This window comes from Mesitornis unicolor, unplaced genomic scaffold (assembly GCF_000695765.1).
Source record: "Mesitornis unicolor isolate BGI_N332 unplaced genomic scaffold, ASM69576v1 scaffold2024, whole genome shotgun sequence".
Taxonomy (NCBI): Eukaryota; Metazoa; Chordata; class Aves; order Mesitornithiformes; family Mesitornithidae; genus Mesitornis; species Mesitornis unicolor.
In genome coordinates this window covers 113,763-135,566 of record NW_010181956.1, presented here as the reverse complement: position 1 = coordinate 135,566, position 21,804 = coordinate 113,763, and the positions used below count along the sequence as shown (strand labels likewise).

Sequence of the window (21,804 nt, the reverse complement as noted above, 5' to 3'; positions counted from 1 at the left end):
TAAAGTGCCTTAACCAATAATTGTCGCTAGGCTAAGTTGGCTATGCATGGATCAATTGTTCCTTCAATATTGCATTGTAGTTGGTAATTGGCTTAATAGGACGAAAATATACTGTTGATTGTGCCTGTTGTTTTATTATTCAAGAATTTTAGAAAAGGACCCTGGAATGAAGATTGCAATTATAATGACAGGAATTGAAGATACAAAGCTGTAGTTTTAAACTAAACATGTACTCAGAATGTTGTGTGTGCCATGGCAGGATACTGCTGACTCCTTCCGTGAAGCGTATTCTTTATGGTGTAGAATCACTGCTGTCATTTGTGTTGCTCTCAAGATGCTGGTGGTCTCTTTAATAGGTTCGTGTGTTAATAGCTGACATCTATTAACTATCATATTAACTTTACCATCTTAATTGGACCCTTTCAGATGTTCAGCCAACTGGTCAGGCACACAGTGTGAGAGGCCAGCTCCCAAAAGCAGCAAGTCTGACAATATCAGTACAAGTAAGTACATCAAATAACTGTTATTGCTTGTTGAATTGCACTCAGTTTAGACATTTTAACCCGGGGGTATTTTAGACTGTGAGTTTGTGTCATGAAATGTGCTGGTTACCTTTATTTAGAAAAAAAAACCAACCAACTGACCAAATGTAGCTCTCTCTCAACCTTTTGTTTGACATTCATGTTTCATGAGGGTGTTTGGATGCAAACCACATGCTCTATGTTCACTGATTCAAGGGCTAGCTTGCGGTTTTCTTTAAGAAAGTGTATCAAGTGGCAAGTGCTTGGTGATATCACTGCTGTGCAGAGAACTGGTACGAGACCTCTGACCATTTAAGTCCTACTGAAAGCATCAAAAATAGAGTTGTAAGTAGTTCATAACTTTTGCATTGGCTGTCCGCAGAGGTTTGAATTCTGCCTACTGTGAAAATCATCCTGAAAGCAAGAATAGCTCCTGTCGTATTTTTTTAAAACATGTCTGTCAGCATAAAAGGATGGTATTGCTACACCGTTGGCAGTTTAAACTGGACAGGGTTCCCTGTGGTGCACTGAGTATGCTGATGGTACCCTGCTGTACGTCTCTCGGTCACATTTAAGCCAACTGGAGCAGTAGAATGATTTGCTCACTATTCAGGTCAGCTTGATGCTTAGATTAAATCTTCCTAGTGATCCAGACAAGTGAAATAACACTTATAAGATGGAAACAGGCAAAATAGCAGCCAGAACCTCGATCAGTATTTCATGTTGAGGGAATACCTGCTATGATTTGGGAAATGGGCATTTGTTCTCCCTGCTCCTAGATGGCTCCACGGCTGCACTTTAGTCACCAGATGGCAACTCACACCTGGTGGGCTGCTTTTACAGGTTGTTTTCTTGAGTGTTTACCTACTGAGGCAAATGTCCTTTATGTGCTAAAGTTTCATAAGCTGAAGTGAATTCAAGATGGTTTTGGTTTTTGTTCAGTAATTGTTCAATTTGGGCTTCTGACAGTCTGACTTCAGGCAGGTTTCAAGGCATCCTTTACAGTCCTGTATTTAGTCTACATTTAATGCAGAGCAGAGACTGCCAACAGCTTATATTTTAATAATTCAGTGAATCTAACCAGTGAAACAGTGAACAGTGTTTCTGTTTACCACCAATAAGGGATTGTGGTATTAAAAGAAATGCATGTCATTCCACATTGCCTTTATACTGGAGTCCTATAGATTATAAGAACCAGTCTCAGAGCTGTTACGGGATAAAGTTATTTGTTGCATATATTTCCTTATTGCAAGACACTCATATTAAGCTAAGAAATTCTTAGAAGGGTACATTTCTGACCTTATTTTTGCAGGTACCCTCATTTCAATGAAGTTAGCTGCCAAAATGCCATTAAGCCCATTTTCTTCTTCCCTACTTCCTTCTCTCCTTTCATATCGCTGTCTGATCTGCGCACTGGTTTTCTGCTACGTTAAGCATTACTGTAGTTTCCTTGATTGCCTATATCAACATAGCAAAATTATTGGCTCTCAAGTACAATGCAATGAAATGGAGGAATGCACCAACCATCTAGACATGAATATTACTACTTTATGTTTTCCCACAAATAGAAGTAATAAATGCATATAAATGCTAATAATGGAATTCTTCAATCAGAGCCATGCCTACTGAATACTTTAAATTAATAGTTGGGGGAATTAAATAAACCACAGAAGACAACAGTGGCAGTTAAAGTCAGCGGCCGTTCCACTCCAAACCAAAATATTCAGCAATTCCACACACCTTCATATGGCATCACTGTAAACGAGGGCAGGGAATTAATCCGAAGTATCTTAGTGTCCAGAAAGAGGAAGCTCCAGGTTTGTTAATAAAATTACTTGTGGGTACACCATTATCTGTAATGATATTTTGTTTTATTGATCAACATTAAAATCTCAGATTGGTGAAGCTCATCATATGAAATTGCATTTGTTGGTCAAGGGAATTATTCTTTTTAAATTAACTGGTTTACAGCTGTGAAGAAATTATTAGATGGAGCTGTGAATATTCAATGATATTTCCTTTTTCTGTTTTAGGAAGCATTGCGATCATTGTTCCTCTTGTTTTACTGGTGACTTTGATCACTACTTTGGTGATTGGACTATTTCTTTGCAAAAGGAAACGAAGGTAAGTAATTTTATACTGAAATATGAAGTAAAAAAGTATGTGCATCTTTCTGATACAAAAGAAGACCAAAACCTTTTTATATGTTGAGCAGATATTAAAAAAACCACAACACACCACACAAACCAAAAAAAAAAAACCCAAACTTGTTTCAGGATGCAGCACGTTAGTTATGTTTTGGTTCTTGCTGCAACAGTCATGTCTATTATTTATCCTTATATTCCACATACACTAAGTGAGAAATTGTAGTTCTTTTCTTATCCAGTTTGCTCAGTCCTGCCAAGGTTGTATAAGTATTAATAATTTTATCCAGAGACTTAGTGAACTTAGTAGTACTGTATTTCATTGGAACCATATAATATTGTTCAAGTCCATAAATGCTTTCAGATAGAGTTTATGCAGAATTTGCTGATTCTAGTTATCGTTTACTTCAATTTATTTACTTTGATTAGTTCTTTTCAATTTTTTTTTTAAGATATGGTAAAGATGTAAATGATGTTCAAAGTATCTGCTGCAGAGTCGCAAGCTTTGTCGTCGTTCCTGTATTTCTGTAGTATCTTGCACAGGAAGCCAAGTTCCAGGGCTGAAAGTGAATCTTTTGTTCTCTTGAACGTAGCTGCCTTAGCGCTGATAATGGACTTAGGGAGTGTTGTAGGCATTTTGCAAAGGCCATGTTGGGTGGGCTTAGGGAGGTAAGGGTGTTTCTACTGTATGCAGACACCTGAGAGAGCTGCCAACTTCCTTGTGTTCCCAGCAACATGAAAGTGATCTTAGTGGCAATGCAGATTTAACAAGGAAAGACTCCAAATAATAAGGATGTGGCCAACTAGAGAAGACCTGGATTATTGCAGTCCTCTAGAGTAAAATAATCTTTTAAATTACTATCATCAAGCATCTCCCTGCAAACTGTGGTGCTAAGCAAGCATTAATTTTTAAATCCTTTTTGAAAAGACAAGAAGATAAATACATTCCATGACCGTGCTCTTAGTAATGCCGATACACTGCCAGCCTCCATGAATGTCATCGTGTGCCCCTGTACCTAAAGAGCAAATTTAGTGATAACCACATCCTGAAACACAGTTGCTGGTCTGTAAATCATTTAAGTGGAACAAGTTCTTGAAAATAACTTGTTAAATAATAGGTCTTCTGTAGAGAAATAGAACTAACCTTAGCAAAGAACTTTTCTTCCCTAAAATTATAGTTGAAAATGCATATTAGGATTTTTTTAAATTTCTTCAAAGACTGTCAAGTATTAAATTAGGTATAGATGTTCAGCACTTGTAGACTATAGATAAGTGCTTATTATAGGAAATGTTTTTTCTGTGCCATTTCTGAAAAATACAGATACTGGATTTCAGACACTGACTGCATCTTTTCTCAACCAAACAAGAGGACCCTACTGTTATCATCCTGACGTGACCTCCCTATTATTCCCTTGTAATTCCAGAGAAAATATTGCATTGGGAAAAATTGCCCTCTTGAAGATATTTCAAATGCTCAGACTAAAATACCTCCTTACCTAAAAGAAATGAATTCAGCAACTAAAACAATTCAACTCAATCACTTATCTTTACGGATACGTAATTCAAGGTTAAAAATAAGACTTTATCTTTTATTCAAGTTTTGAAAAATTCAAGTTGAACATCAGCTTTCCAACAGGCACTGGCAGGGAATGCAAACTGGAACTATGAGAACTTCATACATTTTTAATGCATCATAATGAAACCATTTGCTTGTCCTCAGATTACAACCGACTTTGGGCAACTGATTTCAAATGAAAGTGAAATGAATGAGCAAAGGGAACATGACTCATATTTGTTCCATCTTCATTACTGCACGGAATCTGCAATGAATTTGCAAGGCTTTCCTTGGGAAGTGAGGGAAATCTGGAAACAGTAGGAGGAAGGCAGAGTTATAGACGATGAGTGAGCACTTTGTATGTATGCATAGCACTACAGCCAAACTGAGAAAAACAATAAAAAGCTACTTCCAGCTGATGTGAGATCTCCACATAGACTCAGATGGCACTTGGTTTGAAAAATGCAATGATTTTTCTGATTGTCTCCACAGGAAACACTTTTTCATACTGTTGGACTTAATGATTAAAGAGAAATAAAATAAAATTTATGGCATTTTAGAGTGAAGCTTCCAAAAAATTATTTGAAAAGTCACTAGCTTCTTTCTTGTGTGTTCAATGCATTGTAGGACAAAAACTATCAGAAGACAACCCATTATAAATGGAGGAATCAATGTAGAAATTGGCAATCCATCATATAACATGTATGAAGTGGGCCATGATCACACTGAAGGTGGTCTTTTAGCCTCAGATTTTGCAGTAAATGCAGAAAAGGTAAGATTTTCTTTTTCTAATGGCAAAATCGCTACCTATTTTATCTTAAAAGGTTTTGACTTTAAATGTAATGAATAGAAGCATAAAACAATGGAGATTTAGCTATGTGATGAATATAATGGCAAGTTAGATTTCATTAGAAAATGCTTCATGTATATATTAACAGTTGTTTTGCAGTCTGATGCTTCCTGATGGGCAATATTCCTAGTGCTCGCTCTTGCTGAAACAGAGTTAGAACTAAACTATGGAATGAGGATTTTGGCATAGACACATCTGCTTTAGCTGCCAAATTGTAACCTGTCTTTTCAGTCTAGCTGCAAATACTGAATGGAAATATATTGTTGTGCAGTCTACCTTTTGAAGTGTGAAAGAGCGTATTCATACGTATGAGACTAACTTATTTCATATATGAAAACTTGCAAAAGCAGGAAGAATTCAGAGTCCTGGCTGGATAGATAGATTGAATGTTTACACTAAGCTAGTAAGTATTATCATTTTCTTGTAAAAGATGCTGTCACTTCTGCAGCACCACTCTTCAGTGATTGAACTCCCTGAGTGATGTGACATGGGATGAACAGGGTAATGCTGCGATATCTTTCCTAGAGCTCCGTAATCAGACATATACCAAAGGGCAGCCATCATTCTGTGGCATTTCTGACAAAGCAATAACCGGATTACTGTTAGCTCTAGGAATGTCATCGCTGAATCGCGTAGGCTGTGCTGAATACAAGAGGTAAGCTGAAAATGGAGTTACTCACTGGAGGAAGAGTAGCTGAGCCAATGCTTATTGTGAAGTCTGGCTCTAATCCTTAGTGGAAAATGACTTTAAAATGCTGAATTTTATTCTCTTATTGAATACAAGGGTTTTTTCACGCTGAATAATACCTGTAAGTAGATTTTTCCTAATTGTAGATCACTACAATGTTTTTTAATCAGTGCACTGTTTAACAGTGTTGACAAGTACACATGAAAGATGCTCTGTTAGCACAGAAACTAAAATTTTCTGTTTATACAGGCCAGATACATAGGGGGAGGGCCCACTGCATTCAAGCTTCCCCACACAGCTCCATCAATCTACCTAAACTCTGACTTGAAAGGACCACTATCAACAGGGGTGAGAAATGATGATTCAAATCCATTCCATTCCACCACAGCCCCTTTCTAAAGAAAGTTTGTCTGTCGTTTTGGAATAGAGGCATTTTCTGTTTGCTTTTAGTTTTGTTTTTCTTCTTTTAATGGCAAGAAGAATGACAGCAAATAATGTATTTTCTATTTGAAGTAAAGGGTTCCTCTCTGCATACAAAATTTCATCTCTACCCATCACTGTTACTTGATCTAGAACTGCAAACGTGTCTTTGCAAAGGAATGCAAAGCCAGAACGCAATGTGATGCTTTTCCATAGCATAAGTTTAAGCCAGCATTCACAGCCATATATCTTAATATAATTGCAATTCATATGTAATTATAGACCTTTAGTGAAGTTTTTCAAACTGAAAGAAGTTCCCAATTAAATGAAAAAAATCCTTTTGTTTTAGAGGAATTGGATGCACACTAAAATGAAAAATTTCCTTTAATATTTGCAATGCAATTATTGATTGTTCAGCTTTCAATCAATTTCTGTCATGAAGTAGTTACTTCTAAAACATCAGAATTTGACCATAATTTAGCATGATATTTGCAAACATTGAAATTTAAAATATTAAAAAGGGGCATCAATATGACATTCATTTTCATGTGCCTCAGTATATATATTCATCTTTTGTGCCATTTGCTTTCTTGCATGACTGTAATATGTTGTATTTGGAAGTTTAACATTTTGTGTAGAGTATGATGGTTCTGATGGCGCAGAAAACCATGGATGATGAAAGCTAGACTATATGCCCATCCCTTTCTGTTATATTAAGTTGCTCCAAGTACTCTCTGTACCTCACCATACAGCATTATGCTATCAGTGCCCACTCAAAGAGGTATCATGAGACAGAGTCTACTAAGCCTAAGGCATGATATAGACGCCAAGTGTCTCTGTTCTGTTGAGGTTATAATCTTTAATAATGATTGCCAATGAAGTAAAAAGTCCTGACAATTGAAACAAGACTAAATTTCTGTTTTCCTAATTTTCTGATTATAATCATTATGACAAATGTAAAGGTTTCTAATTCAATGGGAGCAGACAGGTATAACTGAGAGTTTGCTCTCGTAAATTACTACAGCAGTTGATTGCATATTTATGTTCCATTAATATAGAAGAGTAGCTTCTTCTTGCAGGAAAGTGTGAAACACCAGGTAATCACTTGGTCATCTGTAATAAATGGAATAGGCAGCTTTTAACTAAGCAGATAAGTAGCTGTCGTAGCTAGCCAGCCTAAGGAATATCTGACTCCTGGGTTCAGAAATGGTGTTGGCCGGCAGGGAAAGGAAGATCTAAGATTCTAGATGTCTTTCATTCCTTGTTACCCAGGGTGTACTCAGGATATTTGCAAGTCAAGAAAACCTATCCACTTCTGGTTTGGGTAATTTAAAGTTTAGCCACTTCTTATGTACACCAAACAAATTAATTAATTAAACTGTTCCACTCGCAGTCTGTGTAAGCAGAGCTGTGCTGTTTTGTTGGTTATAAGAAAAAGGACGATTTTGACCATAGGGTACCCTTTCCAGTTATTGCATGTAAAATGCTGGACATGTAGTTGGATAGCAAAGGTCTTCTAGGAGACAACGAAGGCACAAAGTATAGATGTGTTATTGGAGATGTTTACAGGATAATCCTGAAGTAGGGCTTACTCCTTAGCATGAGTAATAGGAAAGTAATTTTTCATCCACGTTATACATCGTTCTGTGCTGTCAGATGCAGGATATTTCTCATATACTGAAGTGCTTTGCAGAATTAAAAATGGACTTGTCCTATACTGAAGTACCACTCATTTCAGTAGATTTTTTTAATTACAAACTACCCAAACTATTGAGAAAATACTTCTCAATCTGTAACTACTATGATATATTAACAGTTGTGCTGGTTTATTATTAAAGTTTAATTTACATTACAAAAGTATTGAATTTTTGGTCAAATCATGTTGTATATTTGGGCCACAGAATTCGAAAACATGGTCAGCTATTGATGGGATGCTGATGTCTTAGAACAGGTAATATATGGAAACTGTTGGTTGCAGTTTTCTACTGTTAAACTTGTCACATGGTCTCACAGTGCACCTTCTCTATAAACTTCTTCATATCTATTCTGAAATCTTCCAGTGTAATAAGGTGGACAAGTCAACTCCAGAGACATTTTTCAAAGTTTTTGTTTTAATTTTTGTCATTGCTTTTATGGTTTTAATGTCATAATATGCTGCATGTCATGTCATTGATTATTTTAATAGCATGTCTCATCATGAATAAACTTTTAACTAAATAATTAACTCATTATCAGGTTTGCAGAAGTCCAGGTATCTATTAAATATGTCCAGTTATATTTTATGTGTACTTGTTCTTGCTTTAACAAAACCATTTCCATTTCCATAAAAGTTTGGTTTTTTTTTTTGTTTAATCCAACTGTTCTAATATGAGCTTAATTTCTCTGCAGCCAACAAATTACGCCAATCCAGTATATGCAAAGTTATACATGGATGGACAAAACTGTCGAAACTCCTTAGCAAGCGTCGATGAAAGAAGAGAACTCCTTCCAAAGAAAATAGATATTGGGATAAGGGAGACTGTGGCATAATCTGCTGTTACCTTTTATACTCTGTATAAATGTATAAAATATAAGGATTACTTTTCTATGTACCAACAGTATTATAATTGTTTTGGCATCAGCATTACCTCTGTTTTTTGTTTTGTTGATTGTTTTCTGGGTTTTTCTTTTGCTGATGACTTTTGACTGACCATTTGTAAGGTATTTTTATGAAAAAGAAACTGCACTACGGTACAATTTACAACAATGCTGCTGAAATAACACACCTTTAAATTTGTTAAAATTGCGAACAACATATTCGTTTGTAGCGTGAAAATGAGCAATCTATTTTCTATGAACTTTTTTGGTTCTACTTAATCAATGAAGATGGTATCTGCACTTTTTCATTATGTAGTCTGGAAGCTGTAGTACAGTGTGTAATTTTGTTTATTTTAAATGGTGAAAGAATGATTGAATGGTCTACTCTCTTCTTTGTGCCCATTAGAATTTCTCTTCAGATCCTGATGAAGCTAGATAACTTTTCACAAACAAACATAACTTGCTTTTAAATTAGCTTTAGGTTGCCAAGAAGTAAACAAGACTATAGAAATGAAACATCTAATGATCTGCATGAACACAATGATTATGTTTCAGAAATTCAGTGACTGTACATGATATACTAAACATATATACCATGTAAACAAGCTTTGTATTTATTAAAACCTTATAGAACATAGTAACGGTATATCTTGGAAGCTGAAACCTTACTTGCTGTGGGACAAAGCATATGAACTCCAACAGTCCTGTAGGACAGTAGCCACCCTAGAGCACAAGAGGGCATTGCCTACACATGCATTATATGTTTATTCACTTAATCACATGCATTACTTATGGATTAATAATTCCCCAACACATACCAAGCAGTAGGGAAAAAGCCAAACCCCAAACCTTAAGCACACACAGATGATCACAGCATTCAGTTTTGACAATCAGAAAAAAGTCATACCTGTTTAGAGGTACTAAAAAATACAAAACAGAGCAGTTTCTTTATATGAAGATAAACTGTGATATCGCTGAGGTAAAACACAACCAAATTGCATATTAATGAAACCTTACCTAAGACCAAATCTCAGTAATCTGAATTAACTATCAATATCCAATTATCGAAAGTGAAAAGCATCAGTATCGGTTTCCAGCACTTGCTCTGACCTGGTCTGCTTTCTGTTGTTGCTAAGAGGAAAATTCTGACTCACCTTTTTTAATTTTGGTGGAAATAAAGAATACAGTTTCTTTCAGGTTTGAACTGAATCAAAATATTTTATACATAACTTTAAAGGCACAAAAGACTTATTCACACATATACTGCAGAGGACTCTTCCTTCCTCTGCTAGACATGACTGACTTTTAGCTATCATAATATATTAACCTAACAGATTAAATATGTTTGTGGTTGCTCTTTATTCCCTTTGTACAAGCATTACAAAAATAACTGCTGTTTTATAAAAGATTTTTGTTGTACTATTGTGCATGCATACTACCTATTTCTAAACTTTGCCATATTGGGGCCTTTATAAAACTCTTGATTTATGTAATACTAGTGCAATTTTGCTTGAACAATGTTATGCATATCATAAACTTTTTCAGGTTCTTGTTTAAGTACATTTTTTTAAATTGAACAGTATTTTTCATTTTGGTTATAATAGTCATTTTGCCTATGTTTCTACAATGAAGTGTTAAATACTTTATAAAAAAAATTGTTGACTGATTTATTTAAATGAAAATCTACAGACTTAATTCAGTGTGTTGACTAATTTTTAAATTTAACTCATAAAATGAAAACTATAGAAGAGCAAATTGAAGAGAAGAGAAAGAACATTACTTTGTAAAAACAGCTAAATTCCTTTTCTTAATGACAATTTTTGCTTTTTATACAACTTCTATTTGAATGTTTTTGCAGCTCTGCATATGTGGATAAGTTAGGTATATAGCTGTATATTATGTCAATAGAATTCTAAACAATTCTATTTTCTATAAAAATACTGTATTAAATAGTTTCATACCATAGAGCTATGATTCCACAGGTTCTGCCTTTATTCTGCTGACATGACCTGAGATGGATTTGGCCTTCAATTTTTGTGTAATTACAGTTGTTAAGAGGCGTAAGTAGTTGGTCTTTTCAGAAACATTACTGTTAATTTTCTGGCAGAGAATCTCGTATCTTTAATACTCGGGTAGATCTAAATTTTAACCAGTGAGTATACAAATAACATGAGTTTGAAATCGTAAATGAAATTTATTTAGTGTGATGTCTCACGTTTCCTTGCAGTGAGATATTTTTAATTACTTTACACTTGCTTAAGTATAGATTACTTTTTTTTTAAAAAATAAATTATTTATTTTCTTAGAAATACACAGCTGATATCAATGGAGCTATTAGATCAGAATCTGGTCTTAAGTTTACAGGCAGAATTTTTATGGTGATATTGAGCTCTACCACTGCTGTGCCTTAAAGAAATCTTTAAATTACTCATCGGTGTAACAGTCCCCAATGGATTTTTTTGTTGTTGTTTTTTACTTTACTAAGATCTTCCATAGGAAGTATTTCTCACAATCCTTTAGCAGCCCCAGAATCCCCAGCCTCCATAGCTGTGCAAAACACACAAGGAGCTGGAGAGTGAAAGATTGAGAACCTGATCAGTAACCTAGACGTGCATCCTCGTAAGTTCAGTCAAATAAATTTGGGCAGGAAATTCTATAAACTTTACAAGGAACAACAAAAATTTTTAACTTTCCACATTTCCACAGCCTTCTTGCTGTTATTAATGCCACAGATTCATGTGTGTTTGAAGTTGACGTAAGCTTAGAAGAAAAAAATTGGGAAAAATGTGCCTGTATCGCTGATGAAAACATCTGTCTCTTCAGGGTATAGTTGCAGGGCTTTTTGTGGTTGCTTTCCTGAAGATACTAATGGCATTTCCTGTGAAATGCTGGTACAGTACCGTTTCTCTGAATTCATCAGGGTAAAATGTTTCTTCCGCAGTACTAATAATTTTTCTTAGCAATGTGAAGCAGTTTGTGGGTTCCATAAATATCAGGTATTAAAATTATTCAGCGAAATTGAAATTCTGATAAATCTGACCCTAAATTATTTGCTGAATGGAGAAGCTCTACGCAAAATGTATGGGGGAAAAAAAAAAGCATTTGTGCCAAATTTTATGTAATTGTATCTAATGGATTTTTTTCTTTTCCACAGAGCTTATACTAGTATATTTACATGTAACAACAGCACAGTGGAGTCTCTGCCTTGTGATAGGCCTCTTGTTCTAGGCAAGAGTTTGCATAAACACTGAATTATGACAGCAAAAGTTGAAAACGACAAATTGAGATGGATGATGCTCTTGCTACTTTAATTAGTCACTCCACGCAACTAAGATTGCCAACATGAATATAGTCCTGTTGATAAACACACTGGGGAGCATATTTAAGAATATTTATTTTGATTTGCATTTTTTAATTGGTCTTTTATTTCCAAGACAGTTATGGGGTTTGATGTTTTCAGAAGGAAAAATCTGTAATGGAATGCCTATAAAGCCTCTGCCTCAGTTACTATCTATAAGAAATATTGTGGAGAAGGTTCTAATATAACAGCAATTATTTTATTTTCATCAAGCTCTTAGTGACCAGAATCAGTGTGGTCACATTTGTAACATAATTTTGTATAGATACATTTAAGAAAAATTATTTCACATAAAAAGCATAATGTATCAGAATAAACCCAAGTATCTTCTCGTACGTCCCACATTTTGGAGGATGAGAAGATGATAAAGGAAAGTTATGTCAGTGATAATAAAAGGTCCTCAAAGTTATCAGCCTTAAAAATAAAGACATTTTTCATGTGGAACAAGCAGACCAACAGTGAATCTTCTCTGTCTAGCCCTAAGCATTTCTGCAAAGATATTGAGGCATTTGGCATTTTTCAAGTCTTAGATGGGCAGAAGTATGGCTGGTGGAGGAAATGACAATTTATCATCCTGGTTGCCTAATTTATCATGCTTACCACCTCCACATGTGTGAAATACAGATCTGATGAAAATAAGGATTTCTAATTTAGAGGTCGTATTGTAAGATGACAAAAAGGGGCAAAGAAACATAAAGCATCTCTTTGCTTCCCTGTGCCAGCTGCACATCACTTAGTACATGTTGTGAGTCTCATGACCTCTGATGGTGGTCTTCAAAGTGGTGATTGAATATAGGGAACTGTCTGCTGGCCCCAAGAGGATATTGAATGAGTTTTTCCTGGAAAGATACGATACTGCTACCTCTACTACTCCTGCTAGACCTAATAATGATCCATTTTTGTATAAAAAAGAAAACACATTTTAAATATCAAGGTATGTACATATATAGAACATGTATGATATCCAAACTGGTGTAGAGTTACTCTGAGTAACAACTCATTTTCACAGGTGAGTAGAGCGGAAGGTCTGAAACTGTCATGGAAACTCAAGGGATATATTAATTTAGGATTACTGTTAAGTTCTTTTAATGTAAGTGTTCAACCTGGAGAAACAAAAAGATCATACAGGCTGGTTGCTGAATTTTTCTGAACCTTAAGTAAACAATTTTGAATGTTACAAAAGTTAGCACCTCAAAATATTTCAGAAGAAAAGCTGTGCATTCAGGCAGTTTCTCACTTGAGTTTCATGTTGGTAATGAGCAAGCAGCAATCTGGTATCACATAGGTAGGTGTTTGATGGTTTGTTAGAGATAAATAGAATAAGATAAGCACATATAGATTCATGGCAGCACTGGCTGAAGAGGGGATCTGCTTTGCATCAGTGTTCAGCCACCTGAATAGCTCAAGAGGTTGGGAAGGATTTGCACTTGAGCCTCAGGGAATGGGTTTCCATCTGCATCAACATCCCTGGAGGTGCTGATGTCTGAATGTGGTGACCTGTGTCTGTGAGCTGTGCATTGAGCTCTGTAACAGGTCAGCATCTAAATCGGACCAGGAGTCTGAAGAGCCTTGCTCTGTCCAAAGAGCAGGAGACAATGTTAAGACATGCAGTTTTAATTCCATTGATGATGGTACAGGTTGGGCATCATCCACACGGTTGATAGAGTATCCCAGTCTGAGGGTGGTGAAGTCCTGGTCTATTACAAAGGCAGGAGTGAACCTTGGAAGAGCACATCATTGCTGGTTGTGATAGCTGTCGCATCTGATAGGAAAGTTTAGATGAGCAGCCTGCACCTTCCCCTGAGACACAGGTACAGACATGGGTAAACTCTGGCTTTCCACTGAGGTCGTGTTGTCTATATGTCGGTCACAGCCCTGTCCTGTGTTTCACTGCCAAGAAACAGGGTATGGAAAACATTGACTTCATTTGACAGTAAAAAAGAATGTTTGCTCCTCTTCCCTTTCATGAAATCTTGACACTGTACCTGCAGTGTTTGCATACAGGCACGCTTCCAGTGCGAGTGTACATCTTGTGGCAAAGCAGTGCCAGGTAAGTGACCTTTCTTTCCAGAGAGGTATTACGTTGTTGTTCAGATGCAATGAGTGTTGCCCTGTGTTTTGCTGGAGCAAGTCTCTAAAGTGGTTTTCTGCCCGTGTATCTGAGGAGATCTGGATAATTTAATGGAGAGAGTTTTCCCTGCGATACCATGGTGATCACTGTTGTACAGTGTCTGACAGCAGCATGCTGATAACTCAGTTTAGGTGTCCTCTAAGGTTGGAAAATGGCATTACAGAGGTTGTAGGTGGCTCTTTTTACTGGGTAAAACTTCCTGGTACGTGATTTCTGGTGACTTGCATGAGTCCTGAATTTCAAACAGTTTCTGCACACTTGGTGAAATATGATACAAAAAGAAGTATTTCATAAGTCAGGAACCTCAAGCTTACAGAGGTATAAGTACAGCAGCTAAAGTCATGTTATTATTTTGAGCTGATGGAGGTCCATAACCAATTGTCTTTTTAAAAGGAAAAGGAAGCAGTGCTCAAGTAATGATCCCATGTACTGGGAGGGGGTCAGTCCCATCTTTTGACAGTGTGTCAGTAGAGATGTCCTTAAGGAAGCATGGACTGGTGAAAGTGAGGTGGGGTAGGAGTTCTCTCTTGTGTATTAGGTTAAGATTTGTTGAAATAGCATCAGGTATGAGAGTATGCAATGCTGTACTGCTGCCCTTACTGCAGAAGTCAAAATATTCCAATTACAGATCCTTGGTCATCATTTCAACTTCTTTTCACAGAATCACAGAACGTTAGGGATTGGAAGGGACGTCAAAAGATCATCTAGTCCAATCCCCCTGCCGGAGCAGGAACACCTAGATGAGGTTGCACAGGAAGGCGTCCAGGCGGGTTTTGAATGTCTCCAGAGAAGGAGACTCCACAACCTCTCCGGGCAGCCTGTTCCAGTGCTCTGTCACCCTCACTGAGAAGAAGTTTCTTCTCAAATTTAAGTGGAACCTCCTGTGTTCCAGCTTGTGTCCGTTACCCCTTGTCCTATCATTGTTTGTCACCGAGAAGAGCCTGGCTCCATCCTCGTGACACTCACCCTTTAAATATTTATAAACATGAATGAGGTCTCCCCTCAGTCTCCTCTTCTGCAAACTAAAGAGACCCAGCTCCCTCAGCCGCTCCTCATAAGGGAGATGCTCCACTCCCTTGATCATCTTTGTAGCCCTACGCTGGACTCTCTCCAGCAGTTCCTGTCCTTCTTGAACTGAGGGGCCCAGAACTGGACACAATATTCCAGATGCGGTCTCACCAGGGCAGAGTAGAGGGGGAGGAGAACCTCTCTCGACCTACTAACCACCCCCCTCCTGATACACCCCAGGATGCCATTGGCCATCTTGGCCACAAGGGCACATTGCTGGCTCATGGTCATCCTGCTGTCCACCAGGACCCCCAGGTCCCTTTCCCCTACACTGCTCTCTTTTATGTAATAAGACTACACCGGGACACTTTGTAGACCATAATCAGAGTGGCTGTGCAGTAAAAGCCATGCTACATATGACCTGGTGCGCATCCGTGCTTACCCAGGCTGGAGATCTTGTGGTCTTTGGTCACCTTGCAACTGACTGTGGTGGGCTGCTGTGGTTCGTATAAACCGCACTTACTCTGTAGAGTTTTGTGGTTCAATAGGCAGCCTGAAGATAGGTCTGTCTTAGAAAAAGACAGTGACCTTCTTCAGCTTTTGTCTGTGTGTGCGTGATTGGGTTCATACATTGTACTGCCCTGACGTGTCTTTTCTGACACTTTTCAGAAGGTGTTAAGCTTTGTGAAAGATGTGTAATGATTTTCTGCACAAATTTGGCTATTCTAATCATCTTGAAATTCCTGACATCCTAAAAGTTCCTTGCCCTCAACAGTATTTTAATGTAAATTATTCTGCAATCATAGTTTTAATTTATTTTTTCATTTGTTTCTTAGATTGCAGAATCTGGTATCTTTTCCCTTGTTCTTAATGAACATGAATAAAATAAAGCAGAACAAAATGGCTGATTTTTAGATTGCTGTTACATTTACCACCAAAGTTGTGCCTGCCAGTTTTAGGTTGTCCTTTTTTTCTGCTTGAAATTAAAACATTAATGTAGCTTTCAGTGATAGGTACTAAAACATCTTTATAAATATTTGAAAGGATGCTGTTCAATGAACTGTGCGAGACAGGAGGCTGACCTCACACAACTAATTAATTATCACAATCAGAGGAACTCCAGACAAAGTACCCTCTCCAGCAATTTGAAAGCTAATTAACATTCGTGTCTTGTAAAAGTCACTTGACTCCCAATTATGATTAAATATGCAAGGTCACTGGGACACAGCAAGTGGAAGAGCTGAAACTAATCCCCAAGTACTGTGTGACAGTTAAAAAGTAATGTCACCCACTGAAGGGCTATGCAAGAAATATGGATTACACATCATCGTGTCCCACCGTGATTTGAAGGACTGACGGGGACACCACCACCACCACCAATTTTTCTGGCCCCGCTTCTGTTGACCAGCAAAATGCCTAACATTTTAATTCCAAAACTGAATCACACTGGACAGTTACAGGTGTCTGTAGGCCAAATCAAGATATGTCTACCAAGTTTTGAGACTATGTGTCAAACTATATGACTGCTCTTATCATGCATTTTGCTATCAAATTAATAAGTGTTGAAGGATTGGACAGCATCTCTTGTTACTGAACAGTCCTAATTAATCATATCTGGCTGAACTGTAGTGCCCTTTGTTAAGGAATATCAAAATTGAAACAAAAAATGTTGGATAGTAAGGGACTGTGATCAATAGGGCAAACCCCTTTTTTACGTATTAGAAAGTTCATACAACCATTAGCATTTGCACCTACTGCTATAAGTATTTTATAAAGTGAATAGCATCTTTCAATATTTGAGAAGAACTTAAAAGAATTTTCTTCTCATATCTTATAAATAGAATTTTTAATACTTATGTATTTTAATGAAGAAATAAAATAATTTTTATTAACAAGCACATTAACGCTATATGAAATAGCAAAATATTGACCATAATAACAATAGAATCAGAAAGCAGCAATTATATTGTCTGTTTCCCAAACCATATCCAACAAATATATATATATATATATGTGTGTGTGTGTGTGTGTGTGTGTATGTATGTATATATAGATATATATAGATATATAGATATATATATAAAACTGAATTTTGTCACGTTTCTGTATCACATCCTACTTTCATGGGCATCATTATTCTCAGAACAATTGTTACAGTCTATCAAAGGGAAAAATGTTGAGGTCAGTCACCCTACACTCCTCGTCACTCCAGTGTGGTTAATTGCTATCACATCAGCCAGGAACAAGCAATACCCTGTGAACATTGAAACTCCATTTAGATGCTGCATCAAGTGTGTTTATTTGTAAAGCGCGATGTAAAATATGAAAGTTCACTGAAGAGGACACATCACACTGAGATGTGCTCAGTGACTCTCCAAAGGGGAGGGAGTAGGAAGCATTACCCTTCACTGGGACAAGGAGCAGTTAATTAGTCCATCAGGAAAGGAGATGACTCTTGACCTAATAAAACAACAGTTGTGTCTCTGAGGAAGTGAAACGATGCACTTCTTAATTAAGAACACCACCTACACAAACTTATAACAGTAAGTTTGAGACAGCAAGATTAAATCTGGGACAACTCTTTGGGGGACTTGCAAAACATACTTGGCTACATGAGTAGGTGTTGTGCATTGAGAAGGGATTGTCTCCAAAGTTGCTGTCTCACAGGTGTGCAAAAGGGCGAAGACTCCAGGAGGTGCATGGAAGACTACATGCAAGTTACCTAAAATTAAAAAGGAAAAAGAATGAGACTACGATTTGAGTTGGTTGGGTTTTTTTCATTTACAACTACAGGATCTGTTTTGAATGCTGATATCATGAAGAATACTTCTGTTCAGATTTTTCCTTAGCTGGCTGGAGCTTTGCAGGAGGTCAACGTAGAAGATAACAACCAGGCACTCCGCACAGGAAGGTATGGCAAAAACTGTAAATCAGACAATTAATACCTCTTAACAATTGCCTTGGCTTCACAGAGTATTCTTGAGAGGCTCCACCCACATAAACCTCCAGTGATGACACAGGAGCTCTGTTCAGAGACTCAACACACATCAGGAGAGAACAAAGTCCCCTGCCCTCCACTGGCGATCCAGAAAGTTTCACCAGCAGACCGAAAAATACTGGGGACCACACTTGGACCCGAAAGACCTCCAAGGACTCTGGTTACGATGATTTTGTGATGTGTCCTTTTCTGTGCAAGGATTACAATCAGAAATAACAGCGGCGTGCTACACAAGGGAGGCTGAGTCCAGAATTGGGTGCCCCAGATTCTCCTGCTGGCAGCTGAAAAATACTAACAGCATCCCAGTGCAGCAAATGGAAACAGAATTATACCTCAGTACTTGCCACTAACCAGTTTTCTCTTTTGAGTTGCTTGGACTATTTAAACAAGAAAAGGAGTCTAGCCAGTAAATCACGTCAGGTATTACATATATTACAAGAATCAGATGGGATTCTTCTAATTCTTGTTTTCAGCTATTTTAGAGAGTATCTATGTTTATCCAAAGTCTGTAGGACTCAGTGACCAGAAGCATCTTATTTGCTAAATTATTTTCAACCCTTTCTGGTGCATATTCCAAAGTACTCAAATGCCTTTCTAATTCTTTAAATTTTCTTAGGTTTTTTTTTCTTTTTACAAATTACTCTCCATGAAGCAGTTCACTGGCAGGTTGGAATAAATCAGGGAAATTAACTGGATTTCCATGGCTACCAATAATATGAAATGAGTTCTTTGTACTGAACTGTTCTTATTTGTACTTATTATTTTTTTTAGATTTGAATTTGCAAGTTAAAGACTTCTGATGTTTTTGCAAGACTTGAATGACAGAAAAACAGTCATACCCATTACAGATGACAGAAACCCTATGGACAGCACTGAGGGCGAGAACTATTTAATTAAAAATAACAAATACAGGATCCGAGGGCTTGACAGGACTTCAGGAAGCCATCTTGTCTTCTCCATGTTTCCAAAACAGATTCTGCTACAGCTAAGTCAGTCTCTATAGGCAGTTCTTTAGCATTGTTGAACAGTGACAACGTTGTCCTTAAACAACCAATTCCAGCGCTTGCTGTCCCTTGTTTTTGGGTGATGCATATGTCTCAATTTCCACTGCTGTAGTTTAAAGCTGCTTGCTCTATCCGTCATGGACAAACCATACATCTTCCCATAACCTCTAAGAAAGTTAAGAGTTAAAATGAAGCAAAAACGACCCCACTGGGATTTGCACATCTCAGTCCTGCTCCACATCTCATGAGCACGGAGGACCCTGCTGAAATAGCATCTCCATCCAGACAAAGGAACACGGCATGAGGACCAACAATGTCATGTTGTTCTCTTTCATTGCAGCTCTGGACCACGCTTACTATCTGAAGATGTCCACGAGAGACATGGGACTCATGGAGCCGCTGTCTTTCTTGTCTCCTCCTTACTGCAATCCAAATGAGCAGAGAATTCTGGATTGTCACTCCTTTGCTTAGAAAACTTATTCTGTAAATGAAGACATACATTGATCCCTTGCTGATCCTAGGTGCATTTGAGAAAGTAATCCTCAAACTGAAGTGGCACTGTGGGCAAATATCTTCATATTTCAGGAGAAAATAACAATTCTATATCCATATCTAAAAAAAGCAAGAGGCAATTTTTCTGCAAAGCTCTGGACATCAGAGAATCACATAGACATTAACTAATGTATCTTATATTTCATTATACCGTATCTAATTTCATTATACCTGTAAAAGCAAGACTTGGTCCTACAAAGAATTTCCAATCAATTCTACCAGAGAAAGCTCTGATCTGCATTCACTTGAATTCACAGTCTCTGCTGACTCCCCTGCCCTGCCTTATTTCACAGCTGGATCCATTAAAGCATCAGGTCAGTAATGGAGATGACGAATCAGTAATCCCAACAGTGCAACAAAACTCCTAAGTGTAATAAATTGAAATACTAACTAAATTTAAGAGCATCTTGACCAGAGCTGTGGACGAAAGGGCTGGAATGGGTCATTGATAAAAAAAATACCTATGGCTTTGCAAACTTCTTACAGAGAGAGCAGCTTAAGGGGTCATTTGATTGGATCCCACAGAGCCCTCCGCAAGACTGAATAGAGGAGTATAGATGAGTCTGGAATTCATGAGATTAATTTAGAATCAAATGAGTGAAATTTGGTGATGCTCAGGATAGATGTGTATGTTTGTTTAGTTCAGAGGTTTTGTTTTCCATCAGTGAGGATATTTACCAAGCAATCAAATTACCAAGGGTGATCGTTGCAATCTCCATCACTGGAAATCTTATATCAAAACTAAATGGTTTTCTCTAAACAATCACATTGTATTTCAGACAAAATTTAATTCAAGTAGTTCTGATGTGATACAAAGGCTCAGTCTAGAAGTTCAGGCAATGAGGACTATGATTCTGTGGGCTTGTTACAAAACCAATTCATAAGTGGTTGAAAACTTCCTGAGATGCAACATGCACCACAGAACCCACCCACCAAACACCAATAACATTCATTTTCATGTTTTATCTCAAAAGAGCACCATTTCATTTTCTGGGATAAAAATTACAGTGATAAGCTGCAAGTCACATATTTTCCACATTTAACAGGCTGCACTTAATGGGTACATTATTCAGTTGTATTTTAAATGCAGAGCCACAGGTACGTGTGTGATTAAGTTGTCTGATGATACTCACAGCATCAGCAAGAAAGCAATGATGTGCTCCATTTGTAGCTCCTGAGATGAGTGAGTCCATTAGCAGCTTAGCACTAACGACTGACTGTAAGAAGTACAATTGTAGATCGTCTGGTTGCAGAAAGCTGTCCAGCAGTCAATGGAGGGGCACAGCTACCAAAAAAGGTAGGTATCCAAGTCATGCCTAGCTCCCACTACGTGCAGTTTGGTTCAAAATCCATAGGTTTCCCCTTCAGCTGCCACCTCCCCTCTGCTACAATTAAGTCAAAAGATGAAAAAAAGGGAAAGGATAGTTAAAGCCAGACCAGCGCAGATGTGCTTTGGTATAGATGCACATCCAGGGACAGCTGAGGAAGAGCAATCAATGGTATGTACAGAGCACACTGGGGTGCTGGCAGCAGAAAGTCAACAAATACCCCAGGAGTTTGGTGCACCACTGAACTGTGCTTGGGGGTGATATGTTTAGGAATTATATTAGGAGTTATATTTAGGACTATATCGGTTGGTTATATTTAGGAATATTTAGTTATATTTAGGAATTGTCGACCTTCAGGAAAAAAGTAGCATTGTATTTGTACAATAAAAAATATAGCTATTGTATTACTCCTTTACAACTCCTAATGACTAATTTTCCAGTGGGTCCTATAGGGCTATAAGGCAGCAGAAGAAAGACCTGACTTTTTAACAGACTTTCTCTGAGATGATGGTTCAAACAGGTGGTGTCTTGTCATGTTCCCAGGTCTTCCAGTGAAGTATTTTGGGTTTGATGTTGGTTTTTTTGGGTTTATTCCGCAGCTCCCCCTTAGCATTTAAGCACATTTGCTGCCTGCTAAAAAGAGAATTTCAGAGATCAGAGAAGTCAAGGT

General features: G+C 37.4%; 1 protein-coding gene across 1 annotated transcript; it reads left to right on the top strand.

Annotated features, from left to right (window-relative positions):
* Nucleotides 1-426: 426 nt before the first annotated feature.
* LOC104539916 (low-density lipoprotein receptor-related protein 1B-like) lies at nucleotides 427-9,227 on the top strand (the record flags this gene model as incomplete). Its single annotated transcript, XM_010183591.1, has 5 exons — nucleotides 427-503; nucleotides 2,555-2,645; nucleotides 4,848-4,992; nucleotides 6,008-6,106; nucleotides 8,567-9,227. Coding segments are annotated over 5 exons (553 nt in total), but the record flags the coding sequence as incomplete, so codon positions are not given.
* Nucleotides 9,228-21,804: the final 12,577 nt, after the last annotated feature.